Source organism: Procambarus clarkii, chromosome 25, assembly GCF_040958095.1.
Source record: "Procambarus clarkii isolate CNS0578487 chromosome 25, FALCON_Pclarkii_2.0, whole genome shotgun sequence".
Lineage (NCBI taxonomy): Eukaryota > Metazoa > Arthropoda > Malacostraca > Decapoda > Cambaridae > Procambarus > Procambarus clarkii.
In genome coordinates this window covers 36,108,893-36,135,942 of record NC_091174.1, presented here as the reverse complement: position 1 = coordinate 36,135,942, position 27,050 = coordinate 36,108,893, and the positions used below count along the sequence as shown (strand labels likewise).

Below are 27,050 nucleotides of genomic sequence, written 5' to 3'. Positions count from 1 at the left end.
AAATAACATAAGTTACCCCATAAAGAAAAGGAGAATGGGTTAATCAGTGACGTCATCCAACAAGACGTATATTTATATATATCTCATCTATTTTTAAACAGCAGTCTAGTGTTTAAACTTAATAAAAAAGTGTTCACTACGCCTGAATGTAATTTCCAACACCAAAAGTACAGCTTGACTCTTTTGCTGTTGTTAAATAAAATCAGAAGTAGAACCAAAACATTGGAACAAGGAGGGAGGCCGAGCATCACAACACAGCAACTTGTAAACACAGTCAGGAAGCACTCCCTGACAAATTTTACAACACCAAAAAGTTCTTTCTCCGAGCTTCGACACAGGATCCTCTTTGATCCGTCCTACCGAAGATCTCATTACCAAAGAGAAGAGCTAAGTATCCGACTGCTTTAGACTCTGGTATTATAGGTGCACCATATAATATAGATTAAGTAGCCGGTTATTAGCATGAGAAAATCCCAAACAAGTATGTTTACTCAGCTCTACTACACACACACATATATTCCATGCCATACCTGTAATTATATGTTTAGGGAACCATTATTAATTCTAAACATTCGGCAGGAAAGAGTGATATGAAGTTACTTTGGATTACAGCTGACTCCCAAGATAATTATAGAAATTTGTTACAATGCTGTACATTAAGCCTTGCAGGGCTCCAGATAGCCACTATTATGTGGCACACTGAGGCACAGGGCCACACCTTATTCTGATGCTAAAATTATTCAGCCTTGCCAGGCCACAACTACAGTATCAGTTAAGGCCCCCTTTCATTTTATACTGTAGATAGATTAACTATAAGTTTAATTACAGTAGATTAGACCACCATATGCGGTATGATTTATAATTTATATTAAAGACTAGGTAAACAATTTGTAGTTTATGAAGGATCCACTTCAAAAGTCGTTTAAGCCACAAATTGTCCCCCAATTACTTGTGCAGAAATATTTTAGAAGGTTGAATCAAAATATACAGTCCACTAACTAACTAAGACCTAAGAACTAACTTAAAAGAAAAATAATATAATATTAAAGTCAACTGAAAAATAAATTAAAGTAAATATTTGAATAAAAAATAGAATAATAGAATTACAGCCTGCTAGAATTTTCCCACATAAGTTTAATCCTTTGAACCCAGGTACAAGATCCTGATTAGGATCTATATAAACATAAGTGAAGTATTTGCACATATATTAAATATAGCAGGAAGACACTGCTATACAATTTCTTGCCTAACTTTTTCAATCTCAGCTAACAAGTGAACAGAACTTACAACAAACACTATTATTGTTCCGAAGCCTGAACCCAAGGAACACTTGTGCTTTTTCATTACAAGAGGTTGTTAAGAGGCTAATTAATTTACTCATAAATGTACATATAATTTTAAGTGTTTATATAAACATTACATAATAATTAATATTGCACCATTACTGTAACAATTACTGCATGTCACATTATTTACAACCAGTTCTTGCACAAAGGTAGGACATTTTCGGATGGTGTTGTTCAGCAACCTAGTCTAATTTATTGTGCTAACCTGGTGTAAGGGTAATAATTTATACTTGTCTAGAGTTGAACCTATATTTCAACCTAGGAAGCACATATTTTTATGCAGTTTCTCAAGACAACCCGAGTTGTTTTGTATATATAATATTACCATAACTATAGTAATAATATACCTATAATCATTTCACCTTTGAGTGTTAATCTGTGTCTCTGTACCAACTAAGAGTGATTTTGAGGGGCTAACTTGAGGTAAATCCAGCATAGATACAAGGTTACCACTCAAATTATAGTGTGTATGATTATATAATGTGAATTTAAAATGATAAACAGCTCTAGTTCGGAAACTAGTAGCTCTACTAGCTCAAGTGCTAGTAATAGTCCAAATCAAAGTCCAACAAGGGTTAGCACTAGAACAATTGCAACACAGCTAGCAAATACAGCCATCATGTCTGATGCCAAAAATGTAAAAACGACCCTCACAGGTATGATGGGTTATTTAGCCTGACATCCAAAAATGTGATGATTTATGTAATCAACCTCCAGTCGATTATATAGAACTGGAAGGCCATCATAAGGTTGCAGAGAGCAAATTTCAACATGTACAAATGCAAATCCTAAAATATCAGGATGTTCTTGCTGCTACTAACATCAAAGAAGATGTAATGGAAGCTGTTGTACAAGAACACGCAGAGTATGAAGATGTAATACAAACAAAATTACAACACTTTGTTAAGTTAATAACCATACACAAGGCCATAACAAACATTGCAGCCACAGCTTTCCAAAACCCGACACAACCAGAAGTCATATTACCATCGCTCAGTCTACCAACTTTCTCTGGTACAGAGGACGAGAGTTGGAATAACTTCTGGAACAAATTTGTCGATTCAGTGGATTCTAATGCCACTATAGCAAAGACCACAATATTTCCATATTTACAAGTTGTCTTAAAGAATGAAGCGTTAACAGTGGTCTGTAATTTGACGTTCACTGATGATGGTTATGATAGTGCAGTACAGCTCCTTAAGGAAAATTATGCTAAGCCAGAAAGGACTATTAGACTTATAACCCAGAAACTGTTAGATATTTCCACTTCAAATGGATCAGCTGACAACCTCCAAACTTTTAGATTGGAGCTTGAGTCCTTGCTCAAAGCGCTTGACAACAAAGTGAATCTCGATGCATCGGACTGGATAATCCAAGGCCATATGAGACACAAATTACCCAGTGACATACTGGATAAGTTGTTGGTCTTACATAACAAATCTTCTCTAACAGTAAAGGAGATTACGGAAGGTTTAAGATCCATCATAGAAAGACAACGGGATAACACAGATGGAAAATCAACATCTAAACCTTCTTTAACCACTAATAGTAAACCACAGAGTACAAACAGTACTCCAAATAAATCTAAAACAACTTCCCCCCCGGCAAAGTGGAAACAAGGCAGTGTGAGCATATATGCAGTGGGTCCCTCCAAAGCTACAGGTAATGTGTCACCCAAAACGGTGACTTCCCAAGATGCTGTTAACGACTGGAGGCCATGTGTGTCCTGTGAAGAACAACATACCATGTACAACTGCAAAGCTTACCCTGATTGTGCTACATGTATAAAACGACTCAAGGAGTTACGTAAATGCAATAGGTGTATAAGGTTCATAATCCTGACACCTGTGCGTCTCAAATGCGCACCTGCAATAGATGTCGTATGGGTCAACACCATACAGCACTTTGTGGGGACTCAAGTACAAAGTCTCACAAACCACAATTGGAGGAAGGAACTTCCACTTCAGTACAGCTTTGTACCATATTACCTGACGTAAGTGTCTTGTCAACAAGGTCTGATCATAAATCAGCTCTACCCACTGCTCAATTGATCATTAAAAATGGAAAGTCCCAGGTCACTATACGTGGATTATTTGACCAAAGATCCCAAATGACTTTTATCTCAAAGGAGTTGGTAGATGCCTTGAAACCAAGCCTGTATGAGAGACACGAATAGACATAGCAGGATTCCTGACTAACTCAGGAGCCCAAGTCTTCAAGGTAGTACAACCTAAAGTACGTTTAGGCGGTTATGTCCGAACGATACAAGCTCTTGTAGTAGATAGATTCCCATTAGACCTGTATGTGTATGGTTTAGGGACAACAGCCAAATTCCTGGAAGAAAAAGGAATCAAATTGACTGAAAAAATTACACCAGATAACCTTTCCAATATTGGAATCCTTATGGGTTCATATGTCTACCATAAGTTTATCAAAGGAAAGGAAGAAAACAGGGAATGAATATGTTACTGTCTGCAGGTGGCTATTTGCTAACAGGCCCAGTATTACGGTTGAAGCAACCCACACCTGTAGACCACCATCATGCCAACCCTGTAATGGTTGCATGACTAGGAGAACAGTCTCCACTGCAATTCAGAGACATGTCCGAGGATGAGCTTGATCCCCATGTACATAAGTTATGGCAACTCTCGGCATTGTCCCCTGAACAACCTAGTCCAGATGATGACTGGACTTACAAACAAAACCTAGACTCAGTTGTCTACAGAGATAATCCATACTGGATCAGGGTACCATGGAAGCTGAATCACTCTCAGCTACCCGTCAACCATTTTATGGCACAAAACCAATTATGATCATGTGAAATCATAATCAGGTGTTGCGCTTACAAAGACATCCATAGAACTTCAAATTGTACCATGAAATAATCAAGAAACAATTCGATGACAAATTTATCGAAGTTATGACATGATAACCCAAAGAATGGACACTACCTGCCACACCACCCTATACTGAAAAATTTAGCTACTATCCCACTATGGATAGTATTTAATTGCAGTACTAAGACAAAGCAGAGTAGTGTTTTGTTAAATGACTGCCTTCAAACTGGCCCTACTCTGACACAAAGGCTGTACGACGTGCTGTTAAAGTTCCGCATCAGGACTTACACATACACAGCAGACATTAGTAAAGCCTTCCTTAGGTTAGGTCTCCAAGAAGAAGACAAAGTTCCATAAAGTTCCTGTAGATTAGGGTTCCTAACAATCCAAACAGTGAAATAATCACTTACAGGTTTGTGTCTGTTTTGTTGGGTGCCATGTCTTCTCTATTTCTGCTTCAAGCTACCTTAGACATGCACTTGAAGAAGTCCAATAGCTCAAATAAAACAGAAATTAGCAATAACTTGTATTTGGACAATTTCCAAGGAACAGCCAACAGTGGAAGTAAACTGCTGAACATATACCACAAGGCCAATCGAGAATTAATAGGTGCAAATATGCCTCTCCAGTCGTGGGTCTCTAACAATGCCAAATTAAATCAAATGATCAAAACTGATTTTCCCGAATACCAGGTACCCGAGAAGACAAAAGTACTAGGCATCGAATGGGATACAACAGAAGATCAGTTGACAATCAAGTCGGTTGAGCCAGATACCACCAATCTAACAATGAGAAAATTACTCTCACAAGTCAGCAAACCCTTCAACCCATTGGGACTATTAAGTCCAATGTTAATTAATGAGAAGTTGATAATGCAGGAATGTTGGCAACAAAAGATAGGCTGGGATGATCTTCTAACACTTACCTTACAAGAAAAATGGCAAGGGCTAGTGAAAGATTTAAGTATCCTAGAGTCTGTCAAGTTCCCTCTGAACACAGTGAATGAAAAAGAACCAATTAAGCTACATGTATTCTGTGATGCCTCAGGAAAGGCTTATGGCACAATAGCTTGCCTGGTCTCAAATGGGTAAGCCAATATGCTCATATCAAAGGCCGGAGTGGCACCGTTAAAGAAACGATCATTGCCACAACTAGAATTAACGGCCTTACTGCTAGGAACAAGATTGGCTCATTATCTGATCAAGGTCTTAAGCAACATACACTTTGAAGAAACAGTGGTATGGTCAGATAATGAGGCAGTGCTACAGTGGGTTAAAAACAATAATAGTAAAAATCCTTACGTGAGTAACTACGTTAAGGAAATACGAGAGTTGTCGGCAGGGTACAAACTGAGATATGTACCCACCAAAGAGAATCAAGCTGACTAACTCTCCCGAGGCCTGACTTTACAGCAATTAACAAAGGCAGAGATGTGGTTCAATGGACCTCAGTGGCTATTCAGCAACCAGTACCCTAAACAAAAGCCACAAGTCATTGTGACCAATGTCACTGTTCCCACTGAAAATCCAGAACTAACTCGAACTTTGTTAATTGATCCTAATCGGTACTCTGAACTGAACAAACTAATAGGTGTTACCCAAGTGGTGTTTGATTTTATAAAGGAAATAGAAATCAAGCCTAAATTCCCTAGTGCTCTAAGGTACTGGGTCAAAAGAGCTCAGACGGACACATTCGGGATAGAATTTGACAATGTTCCTAAGAAATTACAAAATGATCTGGGCCTCTGGGTAGACACAAACAATTATAACATAATCAGATGCGGTGCCGCATACAGCATGCGGACATAGATCTGGAAGCAAAAAATACAATATTGCTTCCTCGTCACCACAAGTAAGCAAACTATTTGTGTTACACGTACACAAATACAGCACTTTGCATGGTGGGGTATTAGATACTCTCACAAACTTAAGACAACAGTACTGGCCACCCCAAGCCAGGCAGACTGTAAAATCCATAATTAAATTCTGTGTTATTTGCCGGAGATACGATGCCAGAGTGTGTCCGTATCCTGGCCCTACTCCACTTCCAAAGGAACAAGTTGTACATATTCGTCCCTTTGAGACTACAGGAGTAGATTTCACAGGAGCACTAACACTAACAGGCACCAAGGACAAAAAACCAGTAAAGGCATATATCGGTCTTTTCACTTGTGCCACAACAAGGGCAGTTCATCTAGAAGTGACTCCTGATATGAGTGCCGAGGCATTCTTACAGGGTTTCCGCAGGTTTACTTCACGTTGATCCTGTCCTAAGTTAATGATCTCTGATAATGGGTCCAACTTAGTTGCAGGAGAAGCATGTCTGAGGAAAATCTGGAGACACAGGTGTGCATGGCCCTAAATCAACGGCAGTGCCACTGGAAATTCATACCTCCCAGAGCACCATGGCATGGAAGCTTCTATGAACGCATGATTGGTACGGTGAAACGTTATTTACGGAAAACCCTACACTGCCAAAAGATTGACCTACACTAGCTCCAAACCGTAGCCAAAGAGATAGAAGCACGCGTTAATAACCGAACACTTACATACCTCTCTGATGATGTTTTTCAGCGTAAACCAATAAGTTCTGCTTATCTGATGTATGGGAGACCTCTCAGCACCCTAGTGTCCCTTACGGGCGAGGAACCAGAGGATCCTTCATATGTCCGAGAGAGTGATTTGGTTCAACGTTTCAAGTATCTATCAGGGGTGATAAGTCGGTGGCATGATGTATGGACTCGAGAATACCTTACTTCTCTAAGGGAGTACCATTACGGGCAAACAACCCCTACAACAGAATTAACTTGAACCCTGGTGGCATAGTTCTGGTGGACTGCGATGGGCCACGCTCAGAGTGGCATATTGGTCAAATAGTCTCTGTTCATCCAGACAGCCAGGGCATCTTGAGAATAGTGAAAGTAAAATGCTGAGGCAACACTACTCTCAAAACATTAGAGAAATTTGTTTTCAACGTTTCAAGACATTCAACGACTTTCAGCACCCGAAACGGCAGTACAGGACATTCGTCCTGAGTGAACTGCGGCACAGCAGTGCCAGCTCAAATTAAAGAACCTCTATAATTCTGAGGGCGAGGAATAAAGTGATTGCATTCCTTACCAGGACTTTGACCTGTGTTCCTTCTCTCCCCCCCTCCTGGAATTATGTCGGAAACCCGACACACAAAATATCATAAGTTACCCCCATAAAGAAAAAGAGAATGGGTTATTCAGTGATGTCATCCAACAAGACGTATATTTATATATTTCATCTCTTTTTAAACAGTAGTCTAGTGTTTAAACTTAAAAAAAAAAGTGTTCACTAGGACTGAATATAATTTCCAACATCAAAAGTACAGTTTGACTACTTTGCTACTGTTAAATAAAATCAGAAGTAGAACCAAAACAGTAGAACAAGGAGGGAGGCCAAGCATCACAACACAGGAACTTGTAAACACAGTCAGGAAGCACTCCCTGACAAATTTTACAACACAAAAAAGTTCTTTCTCCGAGCTTCGACACAGGATCCTCTTCGATCTGCCCAGCCGAAGATCTCATTAGCAAAGAGGAGAGCTAAGTATCCGACTGCTTTAGACGCTGGTATTATAGGTGCACCGTATACTATAGATTAAGTAGCCGATTATTAGCATGAGAAAATCCCAAACAAATACGTTTACTCAGCTCTACTACACCCACACATATATTCCAGTTCATACCTGTACTTTTATGTTTAAGGAACCATTATTAATTCTAAACATTCGGCAGGAATGAGTGATGTGAAGTTACCTTGGATTACAGCTGACTCTCAACATAATTATAGAAATTTGTTACCTTGCTGTACATCAAGCCGTGCAGGCCTCCACATAGCCACCATTACGTGGCACTCTGGGGCACAGGGCCACACCCTAATCTGATGCTACAATTATTCAGCCTTAGCAGGCCCCCTTTACAGTATCAGCTAAGGCCCCCCTTTCATTTTATACTGTAGATTGATTAATTGTACGTATAATTACAGTAGATTAGACCATATGTGGTATTATTTAAAATTTATTAAAGACTAGGTAAACAATTTGTAGTTTGTGAAGGGCCAAATTCAAAAGTGGTTTAAGCCACAAATTGTCTCCCCAACTATGTGTGCAGAAATATTTTAGCAGGTTGAATCAGAATATACAGTCCACTAACTAACTAAGAACTAACACAGAAGAGAAATAATATAATATTAAAGTCAACTGAAAAATAAATAAAGTAAATATTTGAATAAAAAATAGAATAAAAGAATTAAAGCCTGCTAGGATTTTCCCACAGAATTGATAAATTAGATTTTTTATAGATTTCGATTTATTTTATTTTTTATTGAATTATTTTGTGTGACATTGTGTTGGAATTGAGCTGTGTTGTTTTACCATAACGTTCATTTCGTATGTATAGGTATATATGCCACACCGGTGACAGGTAAAACTTCTTGAATGTTTTTCTTTAAAAACAGCGCCATCTGTTACATGTAAGAGCAAAACACATGCGATACTAAATATGTTACAATTCCATTCCAATGTTTCTGATTACATTGATAAATTGAGCTGTGTTCTTTACTATACTGTTCATTTCGTCAGTATAGTTTATTTTATATTTTTTCATATTTTCATTTAATTTTTTAACTGTTTTCTTATATTTCAGTGATGGGAACATCAGATCACTTAATGTTCCAAATTTTCTGATGGGAACATCAAATCATTTGGAAAGGCATCGGACGAGGGAGTGTGGAATAGTGGGGATGACGAGGGGATAGAAGTGCGAGATGGTGGGGAGGACGAGGGGACGGGACTATTTGGAATTGTGGGGACGAGGGGATGGGGGAATGGAGAATGGTGGGGAGGACAAAGGGATAGGGGAATGGGGCATGGTGGGAAGGAATAGAGGATGGTGGAGTGGGGAGGACGTGGGGACGGTGGAGTTATCTTGAGATGATTTCGGGGCTTTAGTGTCCCCGCGGCCCGGTCCTCGACCAGGCCTCCACCCGTGACAGCTGACTAACACTCAGGTACCTATTTTACTGCTACATAACAGGAGCATAGGGTGAAAGAAACTCTGCCCATTGTTTCTTGCCGGCGCCCCGGATCGAACCCAGAACCACAGGATCACAAGTCCAGTGTGCTGTCCGCTCGGCCGACCGGGTCCCGAGTGGGGAATGGTTGGGAGCCAGAGGAGACAGGTGAGGGAATGGTGGGGGGGACTGAAGGACAGGGAAGGTTGCTGTCATTAATCTCTAGGTATTCAACCCCTTTTAACTACTGGTTGATACCTGGTTGATGGGATTCTGGGAGTTCTTCTACTCCCCAAGCCCGGCCGGAGGCCAGGCTTGACTTGTGAGAGTTTGGTCCACTAGGCTGTTGCTTGGAGCGGCCCGCAGGCCCACATACCCACCACAGCCCGGTTGGTCCGGCATTTCTTGGAGGAATAAATCTAGTTTCCTCTTGAAGATGTCCACGGTTGTTCCGGCAATATTTCTTATGCTTGCTGGGAGGACGTTGAACAACTGCGGACCTCTGATGTTTATACAGTGTTCTCTGATTGTGCCTATGGCACCTCTGCTCTTCACTGGTTCTATTCTGCATTTTCTTCCATATCGTTCACTCCAGTACGTTGTTATTTTACTGTGTAGATTTGGTACTTGGCCCTCCAGTATCTTCCAGGTGTATATTATTTGATATCTCTCTCGTCTTCTTTCTAGTTAGTACATTTGGAGGGCTATGAGACGATCCCAATAATTTAAGAGCTTTATTGCGTCTATGCGTGCCGTATATGTTCTCTGTATTCCCTCTATTTCAGCAATCTCTCCTGCTCTGAAGGGGGAAGTGAGTACTGAGCAGTACTGAAGACGGGACAACACAAGTGACTTGAAGAGTACAACCATTGAGATGGGATCCTTAGATTTGAAAGTTCTCGTAATCCATCCTATCATTTTTCTGGCTGTCGCAATATTTGCTTGGTTATGCTCCTTAAACGTTAGGTCGTCAGACATTATTATTCCCAAATCCTTTACATGCTATTTTCCTACTATGGGTACATTTGATTGTGTTTTGTACTCTGTATTATGTTTAAGGTCCTCATTTTTACCGTACCTGAGTACCTGGAATTTATCACTGTTAAACATCATGTTATTTTCTGATGCCCAGTCGAAAACTTTATTAATATCAGCTTGAAGTTTTTCAGTGTCTTCAGCCGAGATAATTTTCATACTGATTTTTGTGTCATCTGCATAGGATAATACGAAGTTGTGACTTGTATTTTTGTCTATATCTGATATGAGAATAAGGAAAAGCAGCGGTGCAAGGACTGTACCCTGAGGTACAGAGCTTTTAACTGCACTTGGACTAGATTTTATATGGTTGACCGTTACTCGCTGAGTCCTGTTTGACAGTGTCACGTGGGGGTGGGTGGTCCGGGGCTCTGCTAACACTTAACTGCTAGGGGCTCAAAAGGCCCAAATACTCAGCCCCTCCGACTCCCTGGATTGACCGGAGTCTCCTTGGTCACACAAGAGAGGACCAACAATGCCCACCTCCGCAGGTCTTTGCTTCCACCACAAAGGGGTGCCACTGATTCACCCTGGAAGCCCTTCAGTCAAACACGGGGAAACTGCTGTTAACAGTTCCTGCCTAGACCCGTGGGGGAGTGAAGGAAGACTCAGGCTGACCTATAACCATAACCTCCCTGAGTCTTGCCTGCCAGACAAAAAAAGGTTGCAGGAACTCCTTTCCCGCCTGTCTTCTCTATCTTCCTCTTAGCAAGGTCGCCAGCTGGGTTATTATATCTGCACCCCAGCAATGCAGTTCAGTGGGTGTATTATATATTGTTTGTAGCCAGAAATGTATGCTCATAGAGAAATATCATAAATGGAGGCACACTCAAACACAGTAATAAAATGTGTGGATTTACTGATGCAAATTACATGAACACACACACACAATCACAAGTAATACATGAATATGGAAATATGGATAATGAGTCTGGAGATCGTCAGCCTCTTCTTCCACGACCTCCAACACTCCTTCAACTGGGCAGGAAGACAGGAGTCTCACACTCTCACAGGAGGGCCTCTTCACCACGTCAGCGCCTCTTCTTCACTGTCCTGCCATCCGTACACACTGTCCTCTCTGACAGTCCTGGACTCAAGCTGCCTTGTAGCCTATTCTACTATTAAAGTAATAAAGTCTTGCTGCCACATACACAAGTAAATATTGTGGCCTAACTAGCCTACTCATACAAGGGGTAATGGGAGGGAAAATGATCTACCTTACATTCCTGGCTCACGACGCCTGTCCCTCGATGGTGTGAGGTTCCCACGCTTCCTTGGGTCGATCCTTGACGATCCAGGACGTTCCACAGGTCCTCAGGTGTCGTGGAGCCTTCGCGTCGTCGCCGTTCCAATCCCTGAGATTCAGCTGCCCCAATCCTGGTTCATCGATGGGCGCTGAGCTAATCACTATTTTCCCCACACTCGCCTCTCCCACAAGGCGTTGCTCCTTGTCCTAGGCACGGTGTCGTCCTTCCAAGATTCTCAGTGGATGTGACCCCAGTCACAGCTAGGCCTGCCCGCCCACCTTCCAGACCTCAACGTCCAGCCAGCGGCGCCGCCCAGCGTCGTCGCCGACTATTTTCCAAGTTTGGCACTTCTCTGCTCACTGAACTTGGTTCCTCTTTTGCTTCCCAGAAGCGCAGGGTCTCCAATAACTATGATGGGCTGCGATGGCCAGCTCAATCCACTGAACAAGGCTTGCAGAGCCTCCAATCCTTGAGAGCAGGCCGAGGCGCGTCCTGTCGCTTCCAAGGTCAGAACAACTCTGACGTTGGCGCCACCCGGGGCACTCGGTGACGTCATGGCGGGCCCTGATTTGTCGCCCGCGACCCACGTCGGCCAATCCGCGATCGGCTAATGTCCCTTCCAAAAGGTCATATCTGCCATAGGTGATACTGTTTCATTTTATAACAGGGCGCCAATTTTCCTTTATTTACAACTTATAATATAACTTCCTTCCCTTAACTGGCAGCCGGTCTGGTCGCCACATATATCAATAGACTCCCTGAACCTCAGAGAATCAGTAGGGAGAGCTGATATGACTCCTTAAGCCGGCAAACGAAAGAAATAGGAGAGGGCACCGTAACATACCCCTCCCCTTAAAATAAGAGTCATATCGGAAGAGCAGCACTCAAGAGGGCAATCTATACTCTTGCTCCCTCCGTTCCTGAAGTGTCATTCCTCCAGTTGGTGACGTGGCTCGTACCACCTTGCCAGTCACTTGCCTCATTGTATCTCCACCTCGCATAGTACCGGGTGTGATGGGTGTTCCCTGAACACCTACAAGAAATCCCCTCTCCGTGGCTACGAGTGTACTCCCACGGCTCGTTACCACTGTAAGATTCAGTGCATGCGGCGCCTCCACCGCGTAGTGCACTCCGAGATAGTCTTGCATTTCCACTGCGTCCTACAGGTACTCCATGTTTCCTCTCATGATCTCTTCGCCAATCTTCTCTCTTCTCGGTTCCTCTTCTCCCGTAGGTGCGTTGTCTCCTCACAGTGGCACTTGTAACCTGTACTCCATCCAGCAGCTTCCTCTCTTCCACACTAGGCTTTTGCGATGGCCCAATGCCCCTCTGGTTAGGCTGGCGCCTACCCTGGGTGTACCTATTCCCTGCTTTCTTCGTATTGCCCTTCCTACACCACTCGCTCCTTCGTCCCCGACGAACATCTTCACTCCTCCATGAGATTCTCTTCCCTGCAGACGTCTTCTTCGGCTCGTGTTTGGGCTCATCCACCTCCCTGTGGCTCACCTCACCACGGTGGTTCATCTTGCACCTACCACTATTCATCTGGCCGGCATAGGGTGCCTTGCGTCGTGGCTCCTCCACTCTGCCCCTCACTGCCGTTCGCTCATCCACTGAGCTTACTTTATTCACGCTTCTGTATGGAGGGAGTGCGGTCTGCAGCCTCTTCACCGCCCCAGGCGTTTGTACAGCTGCTCCTCGCCACTCCTCCACACGCATCATCAGGCTTAGTCGGAGGTCCCCGTCGGGGTTTTCCACAACCTCCGATGACCTCTCTGCACTTTCGCCCTCGTTGTCGTCGTCTCTGGCGACGTTTTCCCTGGCGAAGTCGGCTTCCTCACCACCATCTGGAACGACCGATACCTCACCTGGCAGGGTTGTACTGCTGCTTGCAACATAGGCACTCCTGGCCCAATCGGGTTGTATCCTGCCTCCTCCGAGGTCATTACCCAGCACCATCTGTACATGCTCTAGGGGTAACTTAGGGGCTACAGCTACTATAGCTTTCTCGACTCCGCAGTCGGCAATCAGCTGTACTTCGTGAAGTGGCAACCTGTATTCCTCCCCCACACTGCGTATCCTCACCACTCCCACAGGTGAATCATTAAATTCCTTGGGGAGAATACTCCTGGTCACCATACTTATGTCAGCACCCGTATCTCGAAGCACGGCAACCTCCACTGGGTCTGACTTTCCAAACTTCACGTTGGCCCCGAAAACGAAGGGATGTTCACCCAACTTCATTTCCCAACTATTCACGTTGGGTCCACTATAATATGGGGTGTGAACAAACACTCTCTCCTCTTCTAACATTAATCCTACATTCCTTTGGTGCTCCTCACACTCGCGGGCATAATGTCCTCTCACACCACAGTTGAAGCATCGGCTGCCTCCCCTGGGCGGCCACTCGCTAGTCACTCTGGCGGTACCACTTGCAGACGTCCCCTGGGTCCTCCTTGGACTCCCTGTCGTCGTGTCCGGGACTGCAGCACTTGCTCCCGAGCTAGGTCCACTGCTCACAGCTTGGGGCTTCCTCCCCGCGTCTCTTGAGCTCTTGAACTGGGTTACCTCATTGGGCACACTACTTTTGGGAGAGTCCCCATCCATCCTCGCTCCTCCTGAACTCCTAAGGTTCCCTCCCGACCTGGGGTAAGGCGAGTGTCTGGGCGGCCCCTCCCTCCTGATATGTAGTGCCTCCTCCAGCATGTCGGCTCGATCCGCTGCAGCCTTCAGGTCCTTAATACCTGCTTCTCTCAACCTTACTCGCAACTCAGGATGGAGCACTGACATAAACTTCTCCATCACTATCAGTCGTTTGATATCATCCACCGACTCCGCTTCCTCCGCCTTCAACCATCGTAGGAATTTCCGTTCCATATCCCTGGCGGTCTCGGCGTAAGTCTTTCCCGACGCTCTTGTACACTCTCTGGACCGCTTCCGGTACATCTCCGGAGTCAGCCGGAATGAGTGGAGAACCGCATTCTTAATCGCGTCATAACTAGTACACTCCTCTAGGTCCAGCATGTTATAGGCTTCCCGGGCCTCACCAGTCAATCTGCCCTGGACCAGAGCAGCCCAATCATCTTCCGGCCACTCCTTCAGAGTCGCTATCCGTTCAAAGTGTTCGAAGAACGCCTCAGCTTCTTGTGGTTCGAACGTAGGTAAGTCACGTTCCCTTACCTTGAGGTCATCCCGCCGTGCAGGTAGTGAGGGCAGACCACGTTCAACGCGACGCAATTTGACTTCTTTCTTTGCCTTTATCTCCTCCAGTCGCAGTTGTCTCTCTCCTTCTTCTCGCTGCAGCCGAGCTTCTCGCTCCTCTCGCTGCATTTGCGCTTCTCTCTCCTCTCGTCGCAGCTGGGCTTCCAGTTGCATCTTCATTATTTCCAGTTGCAGGTTCCTCTTACTACAGCTGGACCTTCCACTGCTCCCATGTTCACTGTGAATTCTCTCCACACTGGTAGGCGCTTGGGGAGGCCCTAGTCGGGACGGTTCACCTTGCGACGGCTCTCCTCGGGACGGCTCCTCTTGAGATGGCTCCTCTCCCGTCGCTTCCTCTCGAGCTGTGAGCTGTGCCATGATCTCTATCCTTCGCTCCGCTACCTTAGTCGTCCTCAACCTGATCCCAAAGTGGTTTGCCACTTGTTGGAGCTGGGCCTTGGTACACTCTTCCAAAATTCTCTCGTCCCTTGTGTCAATAAATTTCTTTACTTTGTCTTCCTCCATCTCTATATCATCAAGCATACACGACAGCACAGACAAGTTAGTAGGCACTAATTTCACCGTTTCAGTCCCTTAGCTGGTTGAGTAACAGTACCACCGAATTCACTGGCCACACTGTATTAGTACCCTGGCAACACTTGTCTTGAAATTTGGTCCACACTGTAGCTTGATCCACGCTTCCTGGCAAAGTTCCCAGTTCTTGGCTACTGGGGTTCGAATCCTGGCGAGGTCGCCAGTTCTCTTGTCACGTGGGGGTGGGTGCTCCGGGGCTCTGCTAACACTTAACTGCTAGGGGCTCAAAAGGCCCAAATACTCAGCCCCTCCGACTCCCTGGATTGACCGGAGTCTCCTTGGTCACACAAGAGAGGACCAACAATGCCCACCTCCGCAGGTCTTTGCTTCCACCACAAAGGGGTGCCACTGATTCACCCTGGAAGCCCTTCAGTCAAACACGGGGAAACTGCTGTTAACAGTTCCGGCCTAGACCCGTGGGGGAGTGAAGGAAGACTCAGGCTGACCTATAACCATAACCTCCCTGAGTCTTGCCTGCCAGACAAAAAAAGGTTGCAGGAACTCCTTTCCCGCCTGTCTTCTCTATCTTCCTCTTAGCAAGGTCGCCAGCTGGGTTATTATATCTGCACCCCAGCAATGCAGTTCAGTGGGTGTATTATATATTGTTTGTAGCCAGAAATGTATGCTCATAGAGAAATATCATAAATGGAGGCACACTCAAACACAGTAATAAAATGTGTGGATTTACTGATGCAAATTACATGAACACACACACACAATCACAAGTAATACATGAATATGGAAATATGGATAATGAGTCTGGAGATCGTCAGCCTCTTCTTCCACGACCTCCAACACTCCTTCAACTGGGCAGGAAGACAGGAGTCTCACACTCTCACAGGAGGGCCTCTTCACCACGTCGGCGCCTCTTCTTCACTGTCCTGCCATCCATACACACTGTCCTCTCTGACAGTCCTGGACTCAAGCTGCCTTGCAGCCTATTCTACTATTAAAGTAATAAAGTCTTGCTGCCACATACACAAGTAAATATTGTGGCCTAACTAGCCTACTCATACAAGGGGTAATGGGAGGGAAAATGATCTACCTTACATTCCTGGCTCACGACGCCTGTCCCTCGATGGTGTGAGGTTCCCACGCTTCCTTGGGTCGATCCTTGACGATCCAGGACGTTCCACAGGTCCTCAGGTGTCGTGGAGCCTTCGCGTCGTCGCCGTTCCAATCCCTGAGATTCAGCTGCCCCAATCCTGGTTCATCGATGGGCGCTGAGCTAATCACTATTTTCCCCACACTCGCCTCTCCCACAAGGCGTTGCTCCTTGTCCTAGGCACGGTGTCGTCCTTCCAAGATTCTCAGTGGATGTGACCCCAGTCACAGCTAGGCCTGCCCGCCCACCTTCCAGACCTCAACGTCCAGCCAGCGGCGCCGCCCAGCGTCGTCGCCGACTATTTTCCAAGTTTGGCACTTCTCTGCTCACTGAACTTGGTTCCTCTTTTGCTTCCCAGAAACGCAGGGTCTCCAATAACTATGATGGGCTGCGATGGCCAGCTCAATCCACTGAACAAGGCTTGCAGAGCCTCCAATCCTTGAGAGCAGACCGAGGCGCGTCCTGTCGCTTCCAAGGTCAGAACAACTCTGACGTTGGCGCCGCCCGGGGCACTCGGTGACGTCATGGCGGGCCCTGATTTGTCGCCCGCGACCCACGTCGGCCAATCCGCGATCGGCTAATGTCCCTTCCAAAAGGTCATATCTGCCATAGGGGATACTGTTTCATTTTATAACAAGGCGCCAATTTTCCTTTATTTACAACTTATAATATAACTTCCTTCCCTTAACTGGCAGCCGGTCTGGTCGCCACATATATCAATAGACTCCCTGAACCTCAGAGAATCAGTAGGGAGAGCTGATATGACTCTTTAAGCCGGCAAACGAAAGAAATAGGAGAGGGCACCGTAACAACAGAAAACTGAGTATCCAGCGTCCTACTTTACCGGTTATTCCCATTGACTTCATTTTGTGTACTATCACGCCATGGTCACATTTATCGAAAGCCTTTGCGAAGTCCGTGTATATCACATCATCATTCTGTTTTTCTTCTAATGCTTCAGTGACTTTGTCGTAGTGCTCAAGTAGCTGTGAGAGGCACGATCTTCCCGCTCGAAATCCATGTTGGCCTGGGTTGTGAAGGTCATTGGTCTCCATGAAATTGGTGACCTGACTCCTAATCACTCTATCAAATACTTTTATGATGTGCGATGTTAGTGCAACTGGTCTATAATTCTTTGCCAATGCTTTGCTCCCTCCCTTGTGTAGAGGGGCTATGTCTGCAACTTTAAGTGCATCTGGAATCTCCCCTGTGTCCAAGCTCTTCCTCCACACTATACTGAGTGCCTGTGCTACCGGCACTTTGCATTTCTTTATAAATATTGAATTCCATGAGTCTGGGGCCGAGTGCATGGGCATGTTTTTAATTTCTCTTTCAAAATTTAGTGGGCTCGTGTTGATATCAGTTATATTTACAGGGGTTTGAATATCCCGCATAAAGAAATTGTCTGGATCTTCCACTTTCATGTTGTTTATTGGAGTGCTAAACATGTCTTCATACTGCTTTTTTAGAATTTCTCTAATTTCTTTGTCATCCTCTGTGTATGAACCTTCACTTGTACGAATCGGTCCAATACGTGCAGTGGTTTTTGCTTTTGATTTTGCATATGTGAAGAAATATTTTGGATTTTTCTTTATTTCTTGAATTGCTTTCTGGTCTAACTGCCTTTCTTCAGTTTCATATGAGTGTTTAAATTTCCGCTCGATTTCTTCAATCTCCCTATTTAAATTATTCCTTCTTTGACGGGAAATTCGTGTCTGCATAAGCAGTTCCGTTATTTTTTTCCTACGTTTATAGTGTCGTCTGCGTTCTCTTTCTATGTTGGATATCTTTCTGGCTTTCCTCAAAGGAACATGTTTCAGACAGACTTGATACTCTTCCGAAGTCAGTTTTTCTGTTCCTTCTGTAGGACTTGTATTACTTAGAGCAGTTTCCCATGGAATGTTTGTAAGTTCCCTGTTTATTATCTCCCAGTCTATCCTTTTATTATTAAAATTGAATTTACTGAATAGCCCCTCTCGCTTTATCAACGTTTTTGGTCTATTCTGAGTATTGATGGTCGTTTACACTTCAATGAGCTTGTGATCTGAGTATGTGGTGTCTGATATCGTAATGTCTCTGATAATGTCTTCATTGTTCGTAAAGACAAGATCTAAAATATTTTCATTTCTCGTTGGCTCCGATATCTGCTGATTGAGTGAAAATTTGTCACAGAATCTAAGTAGTTCTCTAATCTGTGGTTGGTTAGATCCTGATAGATTTCCTGGTATAATATTATTGGTTGCTATTTTCCACCTGAGACTAGGCAAGTTGAAGTCACCTAGGAAGATAATATCAGGTATCGGGTTCTCCAAATTATCAAGGCTATTCTCTATTTTGTTTATCTGTTCTGTGAATTCCTCAGCCGTTGCATCTGGCGGTTTGTATATTAGAATAATCCAACCCGTTCTCGCAAATTCGTAAAGTCAATATTGACTTATTAACTACGTGCATAGGTGATATACTAAACATAATAGATACCCCTAAAAAGATTCATAGAAAACACCGACCTTACCTAACCTTGTTAGTATCTTAAGATAAGCATCTTATTGCTTCGTAATTACAATTATTACTTAACCTATACCTATTATAGGTTAGGTAATAATTGTAATTACGAAGCAATAAGATGCTTATCTTAAGATACTAACAAGGTTAGGTAAGGTTGGTGTTTTCTATGAATCTTTTTAAGGGTATCTATTATGTTAAGTATGTCACCTATGCACATATTTAATAAGTCAATATTGACTTATTAAATTTGCGAGAACGGGTTGAATAATCACTAAATTAATTTTCTCTATTTTTAATCCCAGTACCTCTACCACCTCATTTGTAACGTTTAGGAGCTCCGAGCATACAAGGTCTTCCCTAATATACAGACCTACTCCTCCATGTGACCTAATTTTCCTTACTGTTTTACTGTTTCTAGTGTTTACTGTTTCACTTGTTTTTCTAGTGTTTACTGTTTCACTTGTTTTTCTAGTGTTTACTGTTTCACAATTACTGTTTCTAGTGTTTTTACTACCATGTTTGTTAATGACACGGGTCTATAATTTTAGAGGTTTTCATAGATTTGTACTATGTTTTCCTTTTCCACATGTCTGGTAAGATTCCTGTGCACAAGGATGTATGGAAAATTAATTGGAGTGGCATGCTCAGTTCAGTTCTCGCAGCACCCAAGGTGAAACTCAATCTTGTCCAACTGGTTTATTTCTTCATTGTCCTATGAGCAATTTCTCCACTTCGTCTTGAGATACCTCTATGTATTCTTTGGCGTGTTCTGGAATTGGTATTTGGTTCGGATCTCTGAAATACTTATTTTGTACAAACACACGTTGGAATTTCCCACATTTATTTTTCATTCTCAGTAGTCCTGTTTTTTTGTTCTCTATCTCTGGATTTTATCTTTTACATGCAGCTTGCTTTGAATGAATTTATAGAAAAGGCCTAAATCCGTTTTATATGTGTCTGCTATACTTTTTCAAACCCTCTGCCTCTCTCCTCACTGCTGTGTAATTAATTGTTTCTTGCTTCCTTGTAGTGCTGGGACGTTTGCGGGTTAGGCCTCTTTTGATATTGAACCCATTCTTCTTGTCTTTCCTCTCTGGCCCTGTCACAATTTTTGTTGAACCAATACTGTTTTCTGGTCCTGCATCTCTGTTTTGGTAAGAATGTTTGTGTGCCTTTATCGTATATTTTGCAAAATTTGGCATACTTCCTTGCCTAGCAACAAGTCTGTCTAATTAAACTCATTAAAAAAATCTAAATTCCTCATAGTGTCCTCTCTTGAAATCGAATTTATCAACGGTTTTCATGTCCCCATTCTCTTCTAGATTATATCGCAAAGCATATTTAATTTCCAACGGGACATGATCACTCTTTCCTGAGGGAACAATGTACTGGATGTCAAATATCGCCTCTTCTTTCCTGGTGAATTTTATGTCTAGTACTGACGGAACATTCCCCTTCCCTCATTCTTGTGGCCTGCCTGACGTGTTGATACATAAATGTCTCCAGAATGAGCCTTACAAATCAACCTGTCCAAATGTCCTCCGTTCTTGTTTAGTAGGCCTCCCAGTCTATTACTTTCAAGATGAAGTCTCCAGTACCAATAATCGTTATTTATCTCTATCGTCCCTTACTACAATCTCTCTTATGACCATTATGAGGCCCACTCGTTTGTCATACAGTTACTCCTTTGTCCGTGTGTTGATTGCTAGTTGGCTATTGGCATTTACGATTATCAGTTTATCATCCTGATTCAAGACCTGCAAAGCCAATATGTCAACTTCGAGGGTTTCGGTTATTAACTCTCTTAGCTTCAGGTATTTTTTTCACTAGCACAGCCACTCCTCCCCTTTTTCCTAGTTTTCCTGTCACGTCTTCAAACTGAGGAGCCCCGTAAAAATTAAAGCTCATTTAAGATATTTTCTTCAAGTTTCGTCCTCTGTTAGTGAGACAATATCTGTTACCTTTTAAGCTGAATTATATATATCTTAGCTCTAGTATTTTTGGGGTGTGTATGGGTGTGGGTGTTTATTATTTATATTTACTATTTATGCCTGCAAAATCGAGCTGGTAGCTTTTTGAACTCGCCTTTCTAACACTCGGTTGTCTAATATAGTACAGACACCTGACGAATTTTCCTCTACCATATCTGCCTATTGGCATGAACTTGTAAAAATGTTCTAGGTCCCTGCTTATTAGTTTTCTGGGTTTTCCTGAAGGTGGTTCTTCCTTCCCCACATCCCTCAGCTGTACTGTGAAGTAGACAGGTATCAGCCAATGTAGATGCACGCGTGTAGTCCCATGCGTCTGGTTTACCATCCCTCAATGGCTGCAGCGTTACTCCATCAGGAGGTTTGTGGCTGTTGTCAGGTCTGCACAACTGAGGTTCCCTTTCTGCTGGACACCCAGCTGTAGCTAAGCTTCTCTTGATAATATAATGGACTGCTTCATGTCTGGCAATCTTTCTCTGTGACTAATGACAGATGAGACCATGGTTGCCGTATTGGTCTGCCAAAACATAGCCGCAGATTCAACGGTGTTTGGTGGAGATAAGGGCGGCAAGGCGCTAAACAACACCAATACTAAGGGATCGAAGATTCAAGTGGGTGCCCATGGAGGAATTAGGGAGAGCCAACAGGAAGTCTCCAGCATAGGGAGCTTGCACAGCGAGAGCGAGGGAGCGTGCATTGTCTTTCCCCGAGGCTGCCAACAGTATTGATGAAACAGTGTTCTTCTCAATTGAGTTTCCTATTTGGCCTGTTTGATGTCATTTGGAGGAGTGGGTCAGGAAGAGCAACCTGAAAGAGTGTCCCATTGGCTGGCTCTTTCAGAAAATTTGGGATCATGAGACCCAATTGTGTGCTCCTTTCGATATCCCAAAGCTAATAGAGTAAATCAAACTCCCACAGTCAATACCCATGTAAGTGTTAAACTACAATCCTGGTCTATTAGAAGAAAATTACAGAATGAAATTTTATTAATATTTACAGGTTCAATAAAACATTCAGGTCCCAGAGCACCAGTGTGATGAAGAGAGCTTCGCTTCATTACTTAGAGAAGGTTAGTGTTTTACCTTTACTTAGAGCAGGTGAGTGTTTTACTAAAAGCAGGTTAGGGTTTTACTTAGAGCAGGTGAGAGTTTTACTAAGAACAGGTGAGAGTTTTCCTTAGAGCAGGTTAGAGTTTTACGAAGAGCAGGTTAGGGTTTTACTTAGAACAGCTAAGAGTTTTCCTTAGAGCAGGTGAGAGTTTTACTTAGAGCAGGTGAGAGTTTTACTAAGAAAATGTAAGGATTCTAATTAGAGCAGCTGAGGTCAAGGGGTCATCACTTGACCTCCAGGTTTCCAGTGAGGAGGTCATAGGGTCACATTCCAGTGGGGGTGCTGGTAGACACAGTGGTGGTGCTGGTAGACACAGTGGTGGGGATTGGTAGACACAGTGGCGGTGCTGGTAGACACAGTGGTGGTGCTGGTAGACACAGTGGTGGGGATTGGTAGAAACAGTGGCGGTGCTGGTAGACACAGTGGTGGTGCTGGTAGACACAGTGGTGGGGATTGGTAGACACAGTGGCGGTGCTGGTAGACACAGTGGTGGTGCTGGTAGACACAGTGGTGGGGATTGGTAGAAACAGTGGCGGTGCTGGTAGACACAGTGGTGGTGCTGGTAGACACAGTGGTGGGGATTGGTAGAAACAGTGGTGGTGCTGGTAGACACAGTGGCGGTGCTGGTAGACACAGTGGTGGTGCTGGTAGACACAGTGGTGGGGATTGGTAGAAACAGTGGCGGTGCTGGTAGACACAGTGGTGGTGCTGGTAGACACAGTGGTGGTGCTGGTAGAGACAGTGGTGGTGCTGGTAGACACAGTGGTGGTGCTGGTAGACTCAGTGGTGGTGCTGGTAGACACAGTGGTGGTGCTGGTAGACACAGTGGTGGTGCTGGTAGACACAGTGGTGGTGCTGGTAGACACAGTGGAGGTGCTGGTAGACACAGTGGTGGTGCTGGTAGACACAGTGGTGGTGCTGGTAGACACAGTGGTGGTGCTGGTAGACACAGTGGTGGTGCTGGTAGACACAGTGGTGGTGCTGGTAGACACAGTGGTGGGGATTGGTAGACACAGTGGCTGTGCTGGTAGACACAGTGGTGGTGCTGGTAGACACAATGGTGGGGATTGGTAGAAACAGTGGCGGTGCTGGTAGACACAGTGGTGGTGCTGGTAGACACAGTGGTGGGGATTGGTAGAAACAGTGGCGGTGCTGGTAGACACAGTGGTGGTGCTGGTAGACACAGTGGTGGTGCTGGTAGAGACAGTGGTGGTGCTGGTAGACACAGTGGTGGTGCTGGTAGACACAGTGGTGGTGCTGGTAGACACAGTGGTGGTGCTGGTAGACACAGTGGTGGTGCTGGTAGACACAGTGGTGGTGCTGGTAGACACAGTGGAGGTGCTGGTAGACACAGTGGTGGTGCTGGTAGACACAGTGGGGGTGCTGGTAGACACCGTGGTAGTGGTGATAGTGTGTGCGGCTCTGGTATGTGGCTCTGGTGTGTGTGTGGCTCTGGTGTGTGTGGCTCTGGTGTGTGTGGCTCTGGTATGTGTGGCTCTGGTGTGTGGCCCTAGTGTGTGTCGCTCTGGTGATTGGCTGTGGTGTTTGGCCCTGGTGTGTGTGTGGCTCTGGTGTGAGTGTGGCTCTGGTGTGTGTGGCTCTGGTGTGTGTGGCTCTGCTGTGTGGGGCTCTGGTTTGTGGCCCTAGTGTGTGTCGCTCTGGTGATTGGCTGTGGTGTTTGGCCCTGGTGTGTGTGTGGCTCTGGTGTGTGTGTGGCTCTGGTGTGTGTGGCTCTGGTGTGTGTGGCTCTGCTGTGTGGGGCTCTGGTTTGTGTGTTGCTCTGGAAAGTTTGGCTCTGGTGTGCGGCTCTGGTGTGTGTTGCTCTTTTGTGTGGGGCTCTGGTTTGTGGCTCTGGTGTGTGTGACTCTAGTGTGTGTGTGGCTCTGGTGTGTGTGGCTCTGGTGTATGTGGCTCTGATGTGTGGCTCTGGTGTGTGTAGCTCTGGTATGTGGCTCTGGTGTGTGTGGCTCTGAGTGTGTTGCTCTGGTGTGTGTGGCACTGCTGTTTGGTCCTGGTGTGTGTGGCTCTGGTTTGTGTGTCGCTCTGGTGTGTGTTGCTCTGGTGTGTGTTGCTCTGGTGTGTGTTACTCTTTTGTGTGTGTTACTCTTGTGTGTGTGTGTGACTCGGGTGTGTGTAACTCTGGTGTGTGTAACTCTGGTGTGTGTGACTCTGGTGTGTGTAACTCTGGTGTGTGTAACTCTGGTGTGTGTTACTCTTGTGTGTGTGTTACTCTTGTGTATGTGTTGCTCTGGAGTGTGTAGCTCTGGTGTGTGTGGCTCTGGTGTGTGTGGCTCTGGTGTGTGTGGCTCTGGTGTGTGTGGCTCTGGTGTGTGTGGCTCTGGTGTGTGTGGCTCTAGTGTATGGTTCTGGTGTGTGTGTTGGTCTGGTGTATGTGACTCTGGTGTATGTAGCTCTGGTGTGTGTGGCTCTGGTGTGTGTGGCTCTGGTGTGAGTAGCTCTGGTGTGTGTGGCTCTGGTGTGTGTTTCGCTCTGGTGTGTGTGGCTATGGGATGTGTGGCGCTCGTCTGTGTTTCGCTCTGGTGTGTGGGGCTCTGGGGTGTGTAGCTTTGGTGTGTGTCGCTCTGATGTTTGTCGCTCAGGTGTGTTTGGCTCTGGTGTGTGTGGCTGTGGGGTGTGTGGCTTTGGTGTGTATCGCTCTGATGTGTGTGTGACTCTGGTGTGTGTGACTCTGGGGTGTGTGGCTTTGGTTTGTGTTGCTCTGGTGTGTTTCGCTTTTGTGTGTGTTGCTCTGGTATTTGTGGCTCTGGTGTGTGTGGCTTTGGTGTGTGTGGCTCTGGTGTGTGTGACTCTGGTGTTTGACTCTGGTGTGTGATTCTGGTGTGAGAGGGCTTGGTGTGTGGGTCTGGTGTTTGTAGCTCTGGTGTGTGTGACTCTGGTGTGTTTGGCTCTGGCGTGTGTGTTGCTCTGGTGTAAGTGGTTTAAGTGTGAAGGTCTGGAGTGTGTTTGGCTCTGGTGTGTGGTTGTGGTGTTTTTGGCTCTGGTGTGTATTGTTCTGGTGTGTGTGGCTCTGGTGTGTGTAGCGCTGGTTTGTGTAGCTCTAGTGTGTGGTTCTGGTGTGTGTTGCTCTGGTGTGTGTGGCTCTGGTGTGTGTAGCTCTGGTGTGTGTGGCTCTGGTATGTGTGGCTCTGGTGTGTGTGGCTCTATTGTGTGTGGCTCTGGTGTGTGTGTGTGTGTGTGGCTCTGGTGTGTGTGTGTGGCTCTGGTGTGTGTGTGGGTCTGGTGTGTGTGTGTGGCTCTTGTGTGTTGCACTGATGTGCAACTCTGATGACCGGGTCTGGTGTGTGGCTCTCGTGTGTGGCTCTTGTATGCGGCTCTGGTATGTGGCTTTAATGTGTGTGTCTGGTTCTGTTGTGCGGCTCTGTTGTGTGGCTCTAGTGTTTGGCTCTGGTGTGTGTGTGGCTTTGGTGTGTGGCTCTGGTGTGCGGCTTTGGTGTGCGGCTCTGATGTGTAGCTCTGGTATGTATGTGACTCTGGTGTGTGGCTCTGGTGTGTGGCTCTGGTGTGTGTGGCTCTGGTGTGAGGCTCTGGGGTGCAACTCTGGTGTGCTGCTCTGGTGTGTGTGACTCTAGTGTGTGATTCTGGTGTGTTTGGCTCTGGTGTGTGGCTCTGGTTTGCGGCTGTGATGTGCGGCTCCAGTGTGTGTGGGGCACTGATTTGCGGACCCGGTGTGTGGCTTTGGTGTGTGCCTCGGGTGTGTGTGGCTCTGGTGTGTGTGACTCTGGTGTGTGTGGCTCTGGTGTGTGTGTCTGGTGATTGTGTGGCTTTGGTGCGTGTGTGGCTCTGGTGTGTGTGGCTCTGGTGTGTGTGGCTCTGGTTTGTTTCTCTGGTGTGTGTGGCCCTGCTGTGTGTGGCTCTGGTGTTTGTGGTTCTGGTGTGTAGCAATGGTGTGTGTATGGCTCTGGTGTGTTTGACTCTGGTGTGTGTGTGTCGCTCTGGTGTGTGTGTGGCTCTGGTGCGTGTGTGGCTCTGGTGTGTTTGTGTCTCTGGTGTGTGTGTGGCTCTGGTGGTGTGTGGCTTTGGTGTGTGTGTGTGGCTCAGGCGTGTGTGGCCTTGGTGTTTGTGGTTCTAGTGTGTGTGGCTCTTGTGTGAGTGGCTCTGTTGTGTGTGGCTCTGGCGTGTGCGTCCCTGGTATGTGTGCCTCTGGTGTGTGTGGCTCTGGTGTGTGTGTGTGGTTCTGGTGAATGTGGCTCTGGTGTGTGTGGCTCTGGAGTTTGTGGCTCTGGTGTGCGTGTGTGGCTCTAGTGTGCATGTGTGGCTCTAATGTGTCGCTCTGGTGTGTGTGGGTCTGGTGTGTGTCTCTAGTGTGTGTGGCTCTGGTGTGCGTGTGTGGCTCTGGTGTGCAGGTGTGGCTCAAGTGTGTGGGTCTGATGTGAGGCTCTGGTGTGTGTGGCTCTGAGGTGTGTGTCTTCGGTGTGTGTTTCGCTATGGTGTGTGTGGCTCTGGGGTGTGTGGCTTTGGTTTGTGTCGCTCTGGTGTGTGTCGCTCTGGTGTGTGTGGCTCTGGTGTGTGTGGCTCTGCGGTGTGTGGCTTTGGTATGTGTCGCTCTAGTGTGTGTTACTCTGGTGTGTATTCTCTAGGGTGTGTGTTGCTCTGGTTTGTGTGTGGATCTGGTGTGTGTTGGTCTGGTGTGTGAGTGGCTCTGGTGTGTGTGGTTCTTGTGTGTGTGTTTCGCTCTGGTGTGTTTCGCTCTGGTGTGTGTGGCTCTGGTGTGTGTGGCTCTGGTGTGTGTTTGACTCTGGTGTGTGAATGGCTCTGGTGTGTGTGGCTCTTTTGTGTGTTTGGCTCTGGTGTGTGAGTGGCTCTGGTGTGTGTGGCTCTGGAGTGTGTGTGTGTGTATGTGACTCTGGTGTGTGTGTGGCTCTGTTGTGAGGCTCTGATTTTGTGTTTGGCTCTGGTGTGTGGCTCTGGTGTTCGGCTTTGGTGTGCGGCTCTGGTATTTGGCTCTGGTGTGTGTGTGGCTCTGGTGTGTGGCTCTAGTGTGTGGCTCTGGTGTGTGTGGCTCTGGTGTGCAGCTTTTGAGTG

The 27,050-nt window shown here is 45.6% G+C and overlaps 1 protein-coding gene across 2 annotated transcripts in view; it reads left to right on the top strand.

Moving 5' to 3' along the window:
- The window catches only part of LOC123756333 (peroxisomal N(1)-acetyl-spermine/spermidine oxidase), a 196,217-nt gene that overhangs the window by 52,806 nt on the left and 116,361 nt on the right, over positions 1-27,050 (top strand). For both annotated transcript variants that reach the window (XM_069331389.1, XM_069331387.1), the window contains exon 6: positions 21,897-21,966. In XM_069331389.1, the coding sequence (XP_069187490.1) occupies positions 21,897-21,966 (70 nt within the window). The remainder of the gene's footprint in view (positions 1-21,896; positions 21,967-27,050) is intronic.